Source organism: Enhydra lutris, unplaced genomic scaffold (genome assembly GCF_002288905.1).
Source record: "Enhydra lutris kenyoni isolate GAN:26980312 unplaced genomic scaffold, ASM228890v2 scaffoldscaffold46, whole genome shotgun sequence".
Classification (NCBI taxonomy): domain Eukaryota; kingdom Metazoa; phylum Chordata; class Mammalia; order Carnivora; family Mustelidae; genus Enhydra; species Enhydra lutris.
In genome coordinates, this window is record NW_019154130.1 from 14,334,749 (window position 1) to 14,352,668 (window position 17,920).

The 17,920-nt window shown below is 47.0% G+C and overlaps 1 protein-coding gene across 1 annotated transcript in view; it reads right to left on the reverse strand.

Moving 5' to 3' along the window:
• Positions 1–17,920, reverse strand: part of LOC111156397 (citron rho-interacting serine/threonine kinase) — a 219,270-nt gene that overhangs the window by 13,519 nt on the left and 187,831 nt on the right. Inside the window, 11 exon segments of the mRNA XM_022517252.1 lie at positions 603–742; positions 2,386–2,521; positions 2,657–2,737; positions 4,060–4,229; positions 4,435–4,539; positions 5,098–5,189; positions 5,698–5,878; positions 6,623–6,760; positions 10,234–10,398; positions 10,671–10,833; positions 12,544–12,651. Of these exon segments, the coding sequence (XP_022372960.1) occupies positions 603–742; positions 2,386–2,521; positions 2,657–2,737; positions 4,060–4,229; positions 4,435–4,539; positions 5,098–5,189; positions 5,698–5,878; positions 6,623–6,760; positions 10,234–10,398; positions 10,671–10,833; positions 12,544–12,651 (1,479 nt within the window).

A 17,920-nucleotide genomic window follows, 5' to 3' on the forward strand; every position in this document is an offset into this window, starting at 1 on the left:
TAACTTGACTTACCAGGAACTGACTTTATATTATATAAATGTCATAAATCAGAATTTGTAAATTTTCGTAATAAAACATTTTTTCATCAAGTTCAGATGTGGGATTCTATGTTAGATTAAAAAAAAAAAAAAAAGACTAGGTGTGCCTGGGTAGCTCAGTTGATTGAGCATCTGACTCTTGATCTCAGCTCAGGTCTTGGTCTCAGCGGTCTGGTCATGAGTTCAAGTTCGTACTGGGCTCCACTCTGGGTGTGGAGTCTACTTTAAAAAAAAAATGAAAATAAAAAAAAACTCCATCATACACACACACGCACACACACACTCATGTGTACACTCACACATACACAGTTTTTTTGAATTGGGGTCATCCTTTCAGTTTTGTTAATTTTATCCTCATTTTTCTCTGACGTTTCCTTTAGACTCAAAGCCTATGCAAACTTCATGGCTATACAAATTGTTTGGTGTGCCTAAAGAAAGCAACAGAAATTTCACCCAGTAAGAGGACATAGAGTTTTCAAGGTCAAAACAATGAGCCCTGTCGGAAGGAGGGCAGAGCCGATTTCGAGAACACTCCGCCTGCGGAGGCCCCGAGGAGAGCTCACCTTGCCGGCAGCAAACAAGTGGCAGCCCTTCACGGCCTCGAAAACGTTGGGGGAGATGTCGGGCTGGGCAGGAAGGTGAGCCTGTGCAAGGGACTGCTTCACTTTCTTCACGTCAACAAGGCACAGAGCCCGTTCTTCTCCTGCAGGGGGAGGAAGAGCCTCGAGGTCAGTGTGAGGCAGGGAAGGCAGTTCTACTTCTCCACCCAAGTAGCCACGCGGGGCCACGCAGATGGACAGATTTCCACAGATCCTGTGTACATGGTTCAGGTCCAAGTTTGAGAACTACAGTGAAAAACATCTGGCCTCTTGGTCAAGATTCTGGGATGAAAAAAAATCTGCCGACGTAAGATCAGAGGGCATGAGCCGAACTTTTAAACCTACTCCCCATCAACGCAAAGAGGAGGCTGGGTTAGGCACATCGAGGGGACGTTTTGTAAAACAACAGGCTTGGACGTTATTCCAGGATGTCAATGTCATGGAGAACAAAAATCCATTCCAGATGACAGGAGACTAACGGGACACTATTAAATGCAATGCAGACCTGGGGTGGGATCACACCTTGTGGGGGGAAAATATCGGAAAGGACATTATTGGAGCCACAGGTAAAATCGGACTCCGGGCAGCCTACCAGACAGCCGCATCACAGCAAGGGTTAAAGTTCTTGAACACAAAAACGGTGCCATGTGACACTATCCCATGCGATACGCCGGTGGTGGATCCGAGCCCCAACATGTTTGTCTAAACCCATGGAAGGAACACAACCAAGAGTGAACCCTAATGGAAACCGTGGACCCAGGGTGACGATGTGTCACTGAGGGTTCATCGGTTATGTCCAGTGCGCCCCTCTGGTGGGGATGGTGACAGTGGGGGCAGGGGGCATCCGGGAACTCTCTGTACTTTCTGCTCAATTTCGCTGTGAGCCTTAAACCACTCTAAAGAATAAAGTCAGGAAGGAAGGGAGGAAGGTGGGGATGGACAGGAAGGAAGGAAAAGAAGAACGGGAAAGGAGGCAAGTGAGCAGAAAGAAAAGAAACAAGAGACAAAGAGAGGGAGAATGAAAGACTAGGAAAGGCCAGTTCCTGACCGCATTCTTTCAGCCCCCAGATCCATCCAGCCACATCTGAAACAAGACCTGGCTATGGATGTTTTTGAACATTGAACCAACAAATTATTGTTTTCCCTTTAAAAAAAAAAAAAAAAAGGACCACCAATAAAGAGAGAAAAGGATTTTGCCATGGTTGTGAAAGAGATTTTGCCATGGTTGTGAAGAGAATGCTCTCATTCTTAGCTGATATGCTAAAGACTTCGGGGTCACAGCTGCAAGGGACTCTCAGTTCAACAGTTAGTGTGTGTGCATGTGTGTTTGTAGAGAAAGAGAGTAAAAATATGGCAAAATGTTAACAGTGGGGAAAAGCCCAAGGGTCTCCAAGGGGTTCCAGAGAAATAAGAGGACACACGCTAACAGCAGGCAAGCTCTCAGAAGTCCTGGCTCTCGGTGGTGTTGACGTCACCATGACGATGGCATCAAAGGGTCTGTCGTTAATGAGACTTTGGAGGCTAACTACTCTTCACTTGGCATAACAGCTGCACCGGCCACCACAGGAACGAATCTGAGTCGAGAGCACCATCAGTTCTGGCACCAACAAGGACCCGGGGAAAGAGCCACTTTGGCTGCCATCTGCCACCAGGAAGGCCTGCCTTTATGTTTCATAGGCATGACACTTGGCTCTCAAATAGTTTCCCTTGACAATGAAAAGAAAGTGCCACGCCCTTGGCCAACCACCTGCTATCATGAGGAGCTTTTCCAGGTCCTTGATGATATAAATTTGGAAGACCGCTCCGATTCCTGGGACGTGGGTGAGGGAGTTTTTCAAGACATTCAGTGCGTACAGCCCTTCCTCAGTGCCCACCAACACCACCTGCAGGAACAGAAGTCCACAGGCGGGGCGTGAGCATAACCACGTCCCCACGGCCACCCTGCGGAGCAGGAAGAGCAAGAGCCCTTTCTCTCGTGACCGCGGGGGTGACAGCCAGGGTCCAGAGGACAGCGCTACCTGGTCGCTGAAGGGCAGTGTGCAGTTCATGTCCAGACGGTCATCACCTTCCAGTTTCAGCAGGGAGTTTCCAAGCAATTTCTTTTCATATTGGAACCAAAAAAAAAAAAAAAAAAGAAAAGAGGAAGGGGGAAGGGAAGAAAAAAAAAAAAAAAAACAAAAAAAAAAAAAAAAAAAAAAAAAAAGAGAAAAAAAAAGAAAGAGAGAGAGAAAAAAAAAAAAAAGAAAAAAAAAAAAAAAAAAAGGACACAGTAAGTTTGAACTGTTCGTGACCAAATCATCCAGAGAGACAAAAGCAAGAACGGAGAAAAGTTTGGTGCCAGGAAGAAAGTAAGGTTCATCCGGAAAACGCCAGAAACACACATTTGCTCTCGGCTTGCCCCATATTCTGATCTGAGTTACTGGTATCTCCGGGGCGGCTGGTAATTAGCATGAGAGTTACGCCTCGGCTTGGACACGGAAATAAATGGGTGAAGTAGACATTGTGAGATCTTCTGCGGTAGGAGAGAAACCGACGCTACGCGCAGAGGGTTAATAAGCCACGTGGAAGGCTCCTTCCCCTCCAGGCAGCAGCCCAAGGACAAAGCACAGCGTCAGCAGCGAAGCAGCAAGCCTCTGAATCTTTACCTGAGCCCACGCAGGCAGAAGCTCAGAGGGAATATGGTCGCAACCCTAGTGTACACATAGTAACGTGCATTTCAATAAACAGCTCACACAGATAACCGCAGAACAAGTCATCAAAACAGGTCCACCCAGGGAGCCGAGCTCCTCCCCAGAGGCTCATGGTTAAGAAGTCTGCACTGCAAATACTGAACGTGTTTACTAGGAGCCCAGTGTTTGGTCTTTGGTGGAGAAAACACCAGTGAGCACGGAGTGCTCCTGTTGTATCCTGGAACTTTCCAGGAGGAGTGATGCCAGTCAAGGCACACCCACAGCTCTGCCGTCTTAGGGAGAAGTAGGATCCCGAACCTGCCTACAGAAGAGCAGATCACGTGGAAGCTATGGAGAAGGTTATGAAAAGCCCTCCCCGAGTTGGCATGGTTTCGGCAGACCTCTGTGCTGCTTCCTGGCCAAGTGCTTGCAACTCAAGTCTTCAAATAAACTCATCAGAGTAAACGAGAGAGGGGATCGCCTTATATCTGCTGCCATGACCACAATCCGTCACGCCCCAAGAGCTGGCTGATGGCTCTGACTCCCCCATTCTAAAGGGCTGCAGAGGGAGGGCGTGTGATGCCAGACAAGCCGGCGCAGAGCCCATGTCTTGGTCCCGCAAGCGTCCCAGTCACGACAGTCTCGGACCATCACCCTTTGGGGAGGCAGCGACAGGGCTCCCAGCACCCAGGTCAGTTCCCACTTCAGCCCGTGTTACAAAGACAAGCTCCAGCGCCCGTCTTCATACTCACAGCATCGGCTTCTGCTTTTTCCCTAGAAACTCTCCCACCTGCGACAACAGACTCTAAGGCGGTGACCCAGCGCTGTTTGTCGGGGAAGCTGGGAGCCAGCAAGTAGAGCGTCCTCCCGGGCCAGCAGGTGGTGTGCGGGTGAGACTCCATCTTCAGTATGTAGGGGACATCTAGGGGATCGGACAGAGCAGGGGTTGGCTGTGGCTTCCCTCAATCCCAGCAGGAGGGATGGCCCTGGGGTGTCAGAGATCCTCCGCCAAGCACGCAAGTCCCAGTCCCCACTAAGACAGCGAGCTGAGGAGGGTGGCCCCTTCTATCCCTACTGCTTGAACAAGCCCAGCGCGCCCCCTGGCGGGCTCTGCTGCTTCCCCTCACCTGCTTTGGCTGTATTTGCAAGCTCAGAAGCACCAACGGCGCCATGAATAGATACATCCCCGTCGGGAAGGCACAGCTCAAATTCTTCCACCGGCCTCTGTCCAGCTTGGTGCAAAGAGGAAGGGCAGAAAGAAAACCAAAAGAACAGGAACAAGAACAAGGGGAGAAAAGAAGAAGAAAGAAACAGAGAGAGAAACACAGAGAGAAAGAGAGAGAGAGAGAGAGAGAGAGAGAGAGACAGGGCGAGAGAGACAGTATGCGTGAAAGAGAGGCGCACGAGAACAAAGGAGGAAGGAGAAAGGTGTGCAGAGAAGGCGGAGAGGGAAGATAAAAACAAAATAAAGTGTGTCAGATGAGTAGCACAGTCAAATTTCGGATGACGATGCGGATTTATGGGTTAGTTGACTGAGGCAGAAGTTCTCTGAAGGTGTATTAGCAGGTAGAATCTTCAGGGCAGCACCCTGCGGGTTCTTCAGAGGGGAGACCTATAGACGTGAGTATCGTACCAATAACCTTTAGCCAAGCCATTCACTTTTTAATTTTCAAAAATGGAAAATCGTAGAAGGCTTGCAACGCAGTCCGAAAAACAAAGCCTTCACGCCGAGACTGGGAGACCTGGGTCAACCACGTGCAACGAAACTTCCCCCTGAATTATTAATTTACCTTCTCTGGCTTCATTGTCATAAATGAGGACTTTGGATCCCTCCAGGACAATGTACTTCCTGTCCCAGCCTTGCTGTCCTCGCTTGTTATTCCTGGGAAAACAGGGACGCACAAGAACAAAGGTGTGGAGTCCAGAGCACAGTCGCGGGGAGGAGGAGGTGGCGGTGGGAAGACCAAGACGGAGTCCTAGTTAAGAGGCTTCCCGTGGACAGCTTGGGAATGGGAGCGGCCAGGGCCGTTGTGTCAGGGGTGGCAAAGCTTCCTTCTACCCTTGTAGAAAAAGCAGCTAAAATGTTATGGGAGGCGAAAGGGAGATAAGGAGTTACTTTAACAAGCGTTCTTTGCAGAGTTCTCTCCGCAAGGCTTGAATCCCTGTCTCTGGTGATAATATTCCTTTCCTCCTGGAAAAGGGAGGGCTGCTTTTACACAGGATCGTATCTCCTACTTTCAGAAAGAGAGAGGGGAGGTCAGACTGTCCTTCTGAGACCGGCGGTTTGTCAAGTGCCTTTGTCTCCAAATAACCCTTATTCCCAAGTGGACTATGTTGGGGTGGCGTCCTCACCAGCACCTGCCCCAGCCCGAGGCTCCCTGCCACAGTACCTGGGCACCTTCATCCACCCTTCCAGGTGCAAGCCGCTGCTGGGCTCCTTGGACTGAAGACCTGGGGAGTTCATTTTGTCACGGCAGAAGGCCTCGGTAAAGTGTGTGGCATACTCGGCTGGCAGGCCACAGGTGGCGGGCAAGCACGTGGAGCACTTGGGATGACACATCACCTGACATTCTGGAGAAAAGCAGGGAACAGCCTGAAAACACCCTAGCAGATCCTGGCCCATGCGTCCCTCTGCCAGCCAAGTCCCAGCCAGGCCCCAACAGCCAGGTAATCCCTAAGCGTTCCCAGGAGCCAGGCCCAGAAAGGAAACGAGGGAGCCAAGTGTTCTTGACACAATGTTCCCCGCTTCTCCCCAGGCCACCACAAAAGTATGTAAGGGACCGGTCGGCACAGTTCAGCTAGAGCCAGCACACAACCTAAAGGTGGGGAGAGAGCAACCTGGACTGTTAAAAACAGGGGGCTGGAAACCAGCAAAGCACAAGGCATTTTGCATAGGGCGGTGGAGACATGAGCTGGAAACACAGATAAGCTCATTCCTTTAGTGGGGGAAAAATAGTGTCCTCCCACTGAAACTGAAAGCTTGAAAATGAATGTACTACAGGATGAAAAATTTAAAAAGGAAAAACACAGGGGCGCCTGGGTGGCACAGTGGGTTGAGTGTCCAACTCTTAGTTTTGACTCAGGTTGTGATCTCGGGATCGTGAGATTGAGCCCTGCGTCAAACTCCACACTCAGCACAGAGTCCGCTTGAGATCCTCTCTCCTTCTTCCTCTACCCCTCCCCACTCTGTTCCCTCTCTCTCTCTAACATAAATAAATAGATCTTTAAAGAAGAAAGGAAAAAGAAAAAAACAACCCACCCCCATGAGTGGAGACATGCAGGTGCCCACTGCGCATGCACAGCCACTGCTCTTACCAAGACATTTGGATGCCTGGCGCCCAAAGTGCACAGTATCCAGACACACAGCACACTTTGTGGCTCGCATGTTCAGTCCTACGTTAAATCGGTGAGGAATATTGTGGTGCATGCGCTCCTTAAGACGCCGACTGAATTCTGAAGGAAAGTTTTAAAAAAAATTATTAGGTTTTACAAATGATCCCATCAAGAAAGTTAAAAAACAAAACACAACAAAAAGAATGGGAAAGAATATTTGTAAATCATCTCTCTGACAAGGGACTTGTTGCTACAATATATAAAAAGCTCTTACAACTCAATAACAAAAAGACAAATAACCCAACTTTAAAATGGGCAAAGGATGTGACTAGACATCTCTCCAAAGAAGATAATGACCAAGAAGCACATGAAAAGATGGTCAGCATCATGAGTCATTAGAAAAACACAAATCAAAAGCACAATGAGATTCCACTTCACACCCCCTTTGATGTCTAGAATAAAAAATGCAGGGGGATGCCTGGGTGGCTCAGATGTTAAGCATCTGCCTTCAGCTCAGGTCATGATCCCAGGGTCCTGGGATCGAGTCCCACATTGGGCTCCTTGCTCGGTGGGGAGCTTGCTTCTCCCTCTCCCACTCCCCCTGCTTGTGTTCCCTCTCTCACTGTGTCTCCTCTCTCTAGCAAATAATAAAATCTTTTTTAAAAATGCAGGAAACAAATGTTGGTGAGGATGTGGAGAAATTAGAACCTTCATACACCGCTGGTGGGAATGTCAAATGGTGTGGCCACTCTGGAAGACAGTTTGGCAGGCCCTTGAAAAGTTAAATTTAGGATTACCCAGCAATGGTAGAGACCCAGCGATTCCATTCCCAGGTACAGCCCCAAGTGAAATGGAAACATACGTAGCCACAACATACAACATTCACAGCAACATTATTTATAAAGGCCAAAATTTGGAAACAACCCAAATGATTATCAGTGGATTAGGAAACAAGATGCACTCTCCATACAATATAATTTACTCAACCGGAGCAAGTGAAGAACTAATAAATGCTTTAACATGGCTGAATCTTAGGATTACGCTCAATGAAAGAAACCAGACAAAAAAAGTATCCGGTAGGAACTCACTTATGTGCAATGTCCAGAGTAGCAAACCTATTCGGCTTAGTGGCTGCCAGAGGTCAGGCAGAGGAGAGAATGGGGAGTGTCTGCTATCAGGCAGCGTGCTTTTGGGGGACAGAAGGGTTGAGGCTAAAAATGTCTCAAAATTATGATGCAGTGGTTGTACAACCCTGTGCACTTGATGAAAACATCATACACTTCAAATGTGTGAGTTGTACGGTACGCGGATTTATCTCAATAAAGCTGTTAAAAAGCCATTACAGCAGATTAGTTACAGAGTGTGAAACTACTTTAACACTAACAGATGCATCCAGATTTATAGGACTCAACTTCGAATCTCCATTATCCAGTCATCAGGAGTTTAGTATTTTTAAAGAACATTCTACTGGCAGAAGACAGGCTCTAAGATAGCAAAGATGTTTGTGGGCCTAAGTAAATATATGTTTTTAAATAAAAATGTTTATAGGTACTTTAATCCCAGAAGTTTTGTTTTCCCGATGAACCTCATATCTGGAAGTTTTTAGAATTCAGTTTAAAAAAATCAGTTCTGAATTACAGAATTTCTAGTTATTACATACATAAACTGACTGAAGAATTCTCTCCTCATGTTCTGTTCTTTCATGAAGAGCCTCCTCTGGTGAAAAACTCAATGTGTAAGCCTTAAAAATCGAATTCTTACATTTATATACCAGTCTGTTAAAATAAGAAGGTTGCTTCCTGCACACACACCCCCCAACTTAATAGGCCCCCCTCTCCACAGTGACCCAATTAAAGACAGCTTTAAACAGCAAAGCTCAGGACCCAAATTTCTGAATCCAAATTGGGTTCTGCACAGAACATGGCCTCCATCCTTGATCAGAAAACCATAAGGAGGGGCGCCTGGGTGGCTCAGTGGGTTAAAGCCTCTGCCTTTGGCTCAGGATGGGATTGAGCCCTGCATCGGGCTCTCTGCTCAGCAGGGAGCCTGCTTCCCCCTCCCTCTCTGTCTGCCTCTCTGCCTACTTGTGATCTCTCTGTTAAATAAAGAAATTAAAAAATCTTAAAAAAAAAAAAACCATAAGGAATAAATACATGCGCGTACTCTGGCCCCGTCAGTGTGCAGCACACGGGAAGCAGGGGCCTGGGACCCTCAAACCCTCGCCGGCCGCTGCTCTACGGAGCCCAGGCAACAGACACCACGGCCTGACAGGTTTTCTTCCCCTGTGTTACCATCACCATCACGATGCATTTAAGAGTAAAGCTCTTTGATTCAAAGTGTTATGGAAACATAGGAAATAAGACGGCATCATCGCTGGAGAGAAACCAATGTTGAAGAAAACCCACCAACACACTAAAACGCCATCGAGATTTGCCACTAACACCCGTTACACTGTGACACCATGATGCCACCCTGCAGCTCTGCTCTATGATCTCCTAAGACCTTCCAAACCGCCTTCCTTGGCCTTTTTTTTTTTTTTAAAGCGAGGCAGTTTGCCACAGGCAGCGCCTCATTTGGGTGCGTCTGGAGTCTTAGAAGCTCGACCACATGACATTCTCCTATGAACGGACCCTGAGAGCTTGTTTGAAGGTTTGAGCGGGGAAGCTCAGCTACTCATATACCCTTGACCGAAGAACAGTCCTCCTCTATCCGGGAAGGCCGTCACCTTTGACTGAGCGCGCGGCTTTGTTGGGGGACGCACACGGAGCGGTGAGGGAGGAGGGGGACACCTGCCTCGCCAGCCAGATCAGCCGAATCAACCCTGGCGATCAACAGGTGACAGATGTCGCAGCCAGATCGCCCTCACAACCTGGCCTTTTTTTTTTTTTTAAAGTCCTTTTCCTCTCTAGGCGAACAGAGTACTTCTAAGACCACAAAGAAAACTTCTTACACTGTTTGTAAGAATATAAAATGGATCAAACCTCCGACACTCAAAATGCAAATAATCTCTAACGCAGGGAGTCATTTCCCCAGAGCTAACCCCGTGGCCGCAGCACCCGTAGAGGCGCAGGATTCCACTGCAGGGCGCTCCTGCAGAGGACAGACTGGAAACAACCCCAGCGCCCATCAGCAGGGGCTGGTCTAACAGGTGAGCCACATACCCACGCCAGTGACTACCACATAGTCCTCTCAGAGGACGAGTTCCAGGCACAGGCATTCATAAACAATCCAAGATAGGATTTTAAGTGAAAGAAAGGTGTTTTGCAGGGTACAGCGTAGTGTGCTGTGATATTTACAATAGAAAAAAGGGCTGAGGAAAATATGCCTATTTTCTCATACTCTTTAAAAATATAATTATATAAGACACATGAATACCATGACGTGTGCCTACGTGCATGAACTGCTGCAGGAAGAATGCACTGGTGGTCTCCAGCTCAGTGAACTGGCCTGGGATGGGGGAGAAGACAGACTTCTTACTCTTCAGCATTATCACCCTTAATATTATTACTTGTCACTTTCGCCATACGTGTGCATTATCTTAGTCAATTAAAAACGATTTTCTGCAGAACTCAAGTGGCTCCTTGAGCACGTACCCTCTGGAGTGGACGACTCCTTTCTGCGGCTGGATGGCGGGGCCAGCAGGCTCATGGCACTGGGCTGGTGCTCGGGTGACCGCACGATGGCGGACATGGCGATCTGCTGCCTCGCGGTGGCTGGCGTAGATGGGTGTGGATGGTCTGTGGCCTTCCGGTGGGCAGCTGGAGAGAGACCGGTCCGATGTCTTTTGGTTAGCTGGGCCACTAAGAGGCCAAAACCAAGCGGACTGTCTCTGGGCTGTCTTTTGAGGACCCAAGACCAAAAGAACATGCATCGCGCCGAACGGGCAATGCCAAGGACGCTGTGACTCGTTCAGACTTAGGACGTCTGGACTGAGAACTTTTGGGCCACCAAGACAGATGCTGAACTAGTACGACCATTGAGGTGGGTCCTCTGCCTTTCCCCACAGACCCGGCATAGCGAGTGCCCCTACCTTCCTCCCGGGCAGACCGGAGCTCGATGCGGGTCTTCTGAAGGGCTTCCTCTAGCTCTGCGCAGCGAGCTTTCTCCTTCTCCAGAGCCACCTTCAGCTCATTGTACTGCAGAGGAACCTGTGTGGGCAAAGCAGGGTCCTCTTTCCGTCGACTAAATAAACCCTAGCAATGGAAACAGAGATATCTCCTAACTCCTGGAAACTGGCACTTGAAACTAGCTAAAGGAACTCTGACTCAAGAGGAGCAAACCACGAAAGCCAGGAGCATACTCACTGTAAGCGGGTTTAGTAAAAATGGCATGTGAAGGGGGGAAAAGGGAGACTGAGCCACAGCCCATTCCAGCCGGCTGGAAAAAAATAGGGTTTTGCAAATTTTCAACAAGAGGGTTCAAGATGCTTGAACTGCCACCACCTCTTCCTTTAGCATTCCCAAGAAGGAGAGCCATTTCCTGAGTCTTTACCCTCAAAAAATGGAAGTGGAGGATGGAGTCAGGAGGGATGGTTCGGAAATCACTCTTGCTCCACGTTTGTCTCATGACGCTTAGTTACAAGACACAGAGATGAGGGTTTAAAAAAAAAAAAAAACTTTTTTAAAAAAGGAGACCAAAAACCTGACTAGTAAAGTGATATCAAAACAAGGGGCCTACTCAAAAATTAAAAAAAAAAAAAATGCAAATGGAAAACACATACTGGACACGGAGGAAAAAAAGGAAAACACAGGGAATAATGGGACTGAAAAAAAAACAGAAATCAATGGAAACACCCTAACTACAGCACATGACACAGTCAGATAACAATCGGCTGTTAAAATAAAAAAAGATTCAATATCATAAAAGAAGATTAAATATCGTCACCATAACAAGCAGAAACAGTCACACGGCAAAGAACATCCCTTCCCAGCAGCCCCCAGAGGAGGACGCTGCTTCTGAAGGCTGCCCTTGCCCCTAATAGTGCAAACAGCGCTGGCATCTCGGGCCCCAACTGCCTACCCCAGCCCCTTTTCACATAATTCAAGTCAGAGGGGGGCTGCCACTGCTCCTCTGGGGCAGGAATGCCTTTGGAAGCAAACTCCAACTCCTTAGAGACCTTTTCCAGCTGAGAACATGTAGCCAAACCTCCTGGGGTTGGGGGCAGGAAGGCCTGGTGGTTTAGGGAAAGATGTTTTGGGTGTAGTAAAAATCTTCCCAGGTGCATCTACATAGAACCCTGTCCACAGCTGGATTTTTTAAAATTTTCTTTTTGGTCACAGTTTTTCATTTGTTTGTTTATCACAATTTTAAAGGGATGGAGCGGCCCTCAGTGGAGGGCCTAGCTATCCAGTCAGGCACTGTAGGTAAGTCACTTCAACTCCCTGGCTCCTGGTGTCACACAAGCCTTCGTCAATCAAAAGGACTGGGCTGGGTAATTTCGAGTCTTTTCTAGAGCCCTGTACCTGTGCCCTAAGAATCCTTCAACAGAACTGAGGACCCCTCTCTCTCTGTCAAATCCCGAATCCATGTCCTGTAATCTCTATAGTCCTGTACCTGTGAGCTACTAATCCTTCTGGAATCTTGTACAATGACCTCCATATAAACCTTTATCTGTGCTGCCCACCCCCCACCCCCCACCCCCCACATCCCAGCTGCTTAGGAAATCAGATACAGGCACTATAATTTTAAAGGCCATGAACACAAAGCAGTGCGTTACAGACTTAATTAATGACATCCCTTCTGTAAGGACTCTTCTATCTCAAAACCTCTTTTCAACCCAGTATAAAACAAGAAAATGTGCGTTTTGTTTTCTTTGATGTTTCTCTAATTATCTATCACAGCGGTATTTAATGAATCACAATGGCCGAGCAAAAACTCTCCACTTTTCAAACACGAGGACCCACCTTTTTCTTCTTAGCGGGCTGGTCCATTTTGGCTTGCAGAAAGTCAATGAGTTTGGTTTGTTGAGAAATAGTACCTTCCATTTTCACCTTTTCGTGAGAATAGAGAACCTAAAAATTCATAAAAACAAAAATAAGCTCAGCCCTCGAAAGAAAGATGCTTTTAAATTTGGTACTTTAGGGACGCCTGGGTGGCTCAGTTGGTTGAGCGGCTGCCTTCGGCTCGGGTCATGATCCCGGCGTCCTGGGATCGAGTCCCACATCGGGCTCCTTGCTCGTCAGGGAACCTGCTTCTCCCTCTGCCTCTGCCTGCCATTCTGTCTGCCTGTGCTCGCTCTCTCTCCCTCTCTCTCTCTCTGACAAATAAATAAATAAATAAATCTTTAAAAAATAAATAAATAAATAAATAAATTTGGTACTTTAGGGGCACCTGGGTGGCTCAGTGGGTTAAGCCTCTGCCTTTAGCTCAGGTCATGATCTCGGGGTCCTGGGATCAAGCCCCACTTCGGGCTCTCTGCTCAGTGGGGAGCCTGCTTCCCGCCCCCCACTCCACTCTCTGCCTGCCCCTCTGCCTACTTGTGATCTCTCTCTCTGTCAAATAAATAAACTAAAACTTAAAAAATTAAAAAATTAAAAATAAATAAATTTGGTACTTTAAGAAAATAAAAAAACTAAGTCATGAGGGTACTAGCTTATGAAAATTCAACACAGACCGCACTGGGCCAATATTTACTTACTCACTCCTTTTCTTATGGCCAAAAACAAAACTAAAAAAAGGACTGATCGATGGATACGCATACGGGGGGAAAAAAAAAGTCAGGGGTAAATATTAGAATCTCAGAGCTGATCATTACAGGTATGTTCTAACTTCTCTGAAGGTTTGGAAATTTTCATAATGAAATATGGGGGAAACACACAGTATAAAGAGATCACTCTCATCATTTCACCAGATGGCTTTCAGCCATGACGCTCTGCATCCGCAGGCAATTTCTAAGTAAATTCCCTCTGCCGGTTCTCACCTGAATGTTTTCTAGCTGGTATTCCAGATCGCTCCTTTCCGTCTTCAGCAGATCCGCCCGGTCCAGAGCTTCTTGCAGCCCTTGAGTCAGACGGAAGATGTGGTTCTTCTGCATGTCCATCTGCTGCTGTAATTTGGCTTGCTAGTGGGGGGAAAGGCCAGAGTCTCGATACCACGGACAATACAACTCGTGCCCCCACTGTTCTTGTCACCAAACTAATCGCAGGCGTGGCGCCAAATTTCGGCTTCTGAAATCCTCTCGTTCCAGAATTACCGACTGTCTTCTGTCCCCGACAGACGCGTGGCATAATTAAAAAGAATATGCCCAGAAATCTTGGATGGCCAGCAAGTCACAGGATCCCCACTGTAAGAGGAAGACCAGGCCGCCATGTCCGCCTTTCCATTCCGTTACAGTTAAGGACACTTGGCCCATCTGAGTTGACATCGAAGATGCTGTGAATTACTGCCATGACAGCTAAGCTCCAATCTGCCTTAGCTTTGCTTTGTAAGGTCTCAGATGCTATTGTGAGAGATCGCTTTGTTCAGGTAGTGTGGATGCGCAAAGGGGAATCATGTCACCTCTCACTTTAAGGAGTACCTCCTCAGGGTGAGGGACCCCCAACCAGGACACAAATAGCCACAATCATAGGAGACGCTTCTGCAGTATGGGGAGGAAGGAAGAGGAAGAGCCCAGATTCAGCACAAGAATCAGTAAAAACCCAGGGGGCCAGTGGAGGCGGGGGGGGGGGGGGGATCACTTTAGTGTTTTGGAAATAGTTCTGTGCTGAAAATCTCTCCGATTTTTATAATGGAAGTCAACCAGAAAATAAGGCAGGCTATAAAGATGCTGGTTTTATGGCTCTCTTTCCTAAAATGCTTCTGTTTCTAAAAAAGCAGGAGAGAGCAGCTACCCTGAAGAGACACCACCTGATGTCATCTGACCCCAGGGTGACAATCCAACTGCCATGTAGGCGGCCCTATTACCCCCTCCCGTGATAGCCTAGAATCTCTGCAGACTCTAGGACAGAGCTCCAGAGGAGAGTAAACACGGCCATGGGCATTTTCCGACAGGCCACAGCAAATCTTCGTGTCCTCAGCCCTAGAAGGCCAAGGGCCACCAACAACCTCAAAACTTGCTGACCCTCTTCATCTCATTCGCTTCCCTCAACCTATGTTTTGTTTCTCTTTCCATCTCTACTCCTCAATGGCCCTTCTTCTTGAGGGGAAGCAGATTCCTTGAGGCATCACAGTGTGGTGGGACGAACGTAGGCTTTGGAATGCTACAGACGCTAGTATGAATGAGGACTCTAACATGTACCAGTCATAGGACCATAGGGCAGCTCATATTGGCTCTAGAAGCCTTGGTGTCTTCATCTGAAAGTGGGTATAATGACCGCCCCCCCCCCCCACGACTGGGCGATGTACTGAGCACTGTGCCCAGTGTACCATAGATGCTCAAGGAATTTTAGCAGTCTCTCTCTCTTCCCTTCCCTCCATCCGGTTCAGACTCCCCTCTCCCTCCCTACCCCACTGTCTTCCCTGTGCAGACCTCCTCCACCAGCCTCCCCTCATCAGTCCTCCATAAAGCAAGAGATACTGCCATCAACTAGAGATCACCTGGCCTATATACCAACCTGGAATTTCTGACTCAAACCATAGAAACCCCTAAAATATTGGGGGGGGGAGGGGAGCAGAGAAAACAGCTAAAATTACCTCTTAAAGGGAGCTATCAGTCCCCTACAGTGCAAGTGATTTCTGCAAATTACCCTCTTTAGTTTCTTCCCACTATTTTAGAACAACATTAATTACTAGGCAGGAAGCAGAGAAACAGGAGCTGGGGACAAGAATCGGTTTGGGGACAGCCGGGCCCAAAATATTTCTCTAGAACAAATGCATCAACTGTCCGTTAGCTTTCCAAGAAACAGGCTGCTTATTTACTATAATAAAAAACAAGAGTGGCAGGTTGGTGCTCAGCGGAATATTTTTTCAAAACCATTTACCTGCTTCCCAGAGAGAAGCAAATGGGGCTATTCACGGGTCAGTGTCGGACTGAAAGAGAGCGTTAGCTCTGTGCTTTCATCTGTCCGACAGTTTCACAAGGGGGACAGGAGACTGGCAGGGTGCACGAAGGAGTTGGATACCAGGACCAGAGCACCAGACAACCCTGGTGGCTGAAAGGATGGATCAAAACCAACTAGAGAAAGTTCAAAAGGACAGTATTTTTAAAAACACTGACTGATAGGGGAGCCTGCATGGCTTCGTCGGTGGTAAAGCGTCTGCCTTCGGCTCAGGTAATGATCCCGGTGTCCTGGGATCCAGCCCGGTGTGTGTCGAGCTCCCTACTCAGTGGGGAGTCTGTTTCTCCCTCTGCCTCTGCTCCTCCCTGCCCTGCTCATGATCACTCTCAAATAAATAAAATCTTAAAAAACAAAAAACAAAAAAAAACACAAAACATTGACTGATAAACAGAATATAAAGATGTTTATTTAAAAAAAAAAACCCAAATCTATGGAACGGTTGGTGGCCATGTAACAGGTCAGTGGGTGTCAATGATGCAACAAAGGTACCCAAAGAGCCCAGGGTAATTGGCAGAGGCTTATAGAGCTTGGAATGGAACTGGAGATGTCCCACAGTACTCCATGTTGTTCAGACCATGCGGGCTTCTAGAAAGTCTCTTTGGAAAGATAAATCTACCAGAAAAGAACATTTCAAACTTGGAGGGACTTGAAATGTTTCTCTTAGGAAAGGCAGGGCAGTCTGGAGTGGGAGAGCGACTTAGATATCTAAGTGACCGTCACAGAGATAAAAGAAGTAGTTTCCTCATAGAACTGTCACATAGGAGCCAATTCATGGAAAGTACGCAGAAGGGCACCTGGCACATAGCAGTTGTTAAGGAAGCATTATTTTTTAAATTATCCATTAAGTAATTTGATCACTAATCAGCATTACTCTCTTTAATATCAGACTGCTCTATTTTCAAATGTTCCAATGAAATAGAACCAGTGGCTGAAAGTTACAAGCTTTAATTCAAAATAAGACAGGACTTCCTGAGAATTAAATTTACTGGAAAAAGTGGGTTGGAATATCCAAAAACACTGTGCACTCAGGCTGAGGTCCAGCCAGGTGCACTGGTGGGGAATGTTGGGGAAGGGATTCTCTCTGCCTTAGGTTAATTTGACCAGAATTAGCAAATGGATTTTCATCTTTGTCATGACTTCCAATGGACTGATAGTGGCTGTCAAGTGCCATGTCAAAAAAGGTTCTGAAGCCATTTTGGGCCCAAGAGGAAAGATTTAGAAGAAATGTCCATTAGCAAAATCTGCCAGGGGCAGGGATGAAGAGAACAATGGAACAAGGGCTGGGAATTTGGGTTGCATGACATAAAAAAAACTCTTCCCAATTCTGAGGCCGTGATTCTGGCCCCCTTTATAGGTCTCTGTACCTCCTGAAGAGGACACTTGGGTTAACTGAAGAAAGAAGACAAATGAGCAACTACAAAAAAGGGAAGAGAGAAAAACAAGAAACAGACTCTTTATCTATGGAGAACAAACTGATGGCTACCAGAGGGGAGGTGAGTGGGAGGATGGGAGAAATAGGGGATGGGGATTAAAGAGGACACTTATCAGATAACACACACACACACTACACTATCTCTTGATTTCAAGATGTGTTATAATCAGATGGTCTGGTAACAGAACAAGGATAGACATGTAGATGACTTTGTAAAAAGAAAATTTAACGAGGGGGGCAACTGGGTGGCTCAGTTGGTTAACCCATTGCCTTCAACCCAGGTCATGATCCCTGAGTCCTGGGATCGAGTCCCATATCGGGCTTCCCCTGCTCTGCAGGGAGCCTGCTTCTCCTCTCCCTCTGCCTCTCCCCCTGCTTGTGCTCTCTTTCTCTCTGTCAAATAAATAAATAAAATCTTAAAAAAAAAAAAAAAAGAAAGAAAGAAAATTTAACAAGGAAAAGAGTCTTTAACAAATGGTACCAGAGTAACAGGATAGTTCTATGGAAAACAGTGAACCTGTCCTCTCATACCATACATAAAAATAAACTCAGAATACATCCTAGATCTCCATATGAAAGCTAAAACTATAAAACTTCTAGGAGTACAGAGAGAAGAAAATATCTTCAACTTTAGGGTAAGCATAGATTTCTTAACTAGGACACAGAAAACAAGCCATTTTTAAAAAACTGATAAATCTGACTTCATAAAAATTAAGAACATTTGCACTTTGAAAGATACTGTTTTAAAAGACAACACAAGCTACAGACTGGGTGAAAGATTTACCATCCATATATCTGGCAAAGAGTTAGTATCAAAAAATCTTTGGGGCACCTGGGTGGCTCAGTGTGTTA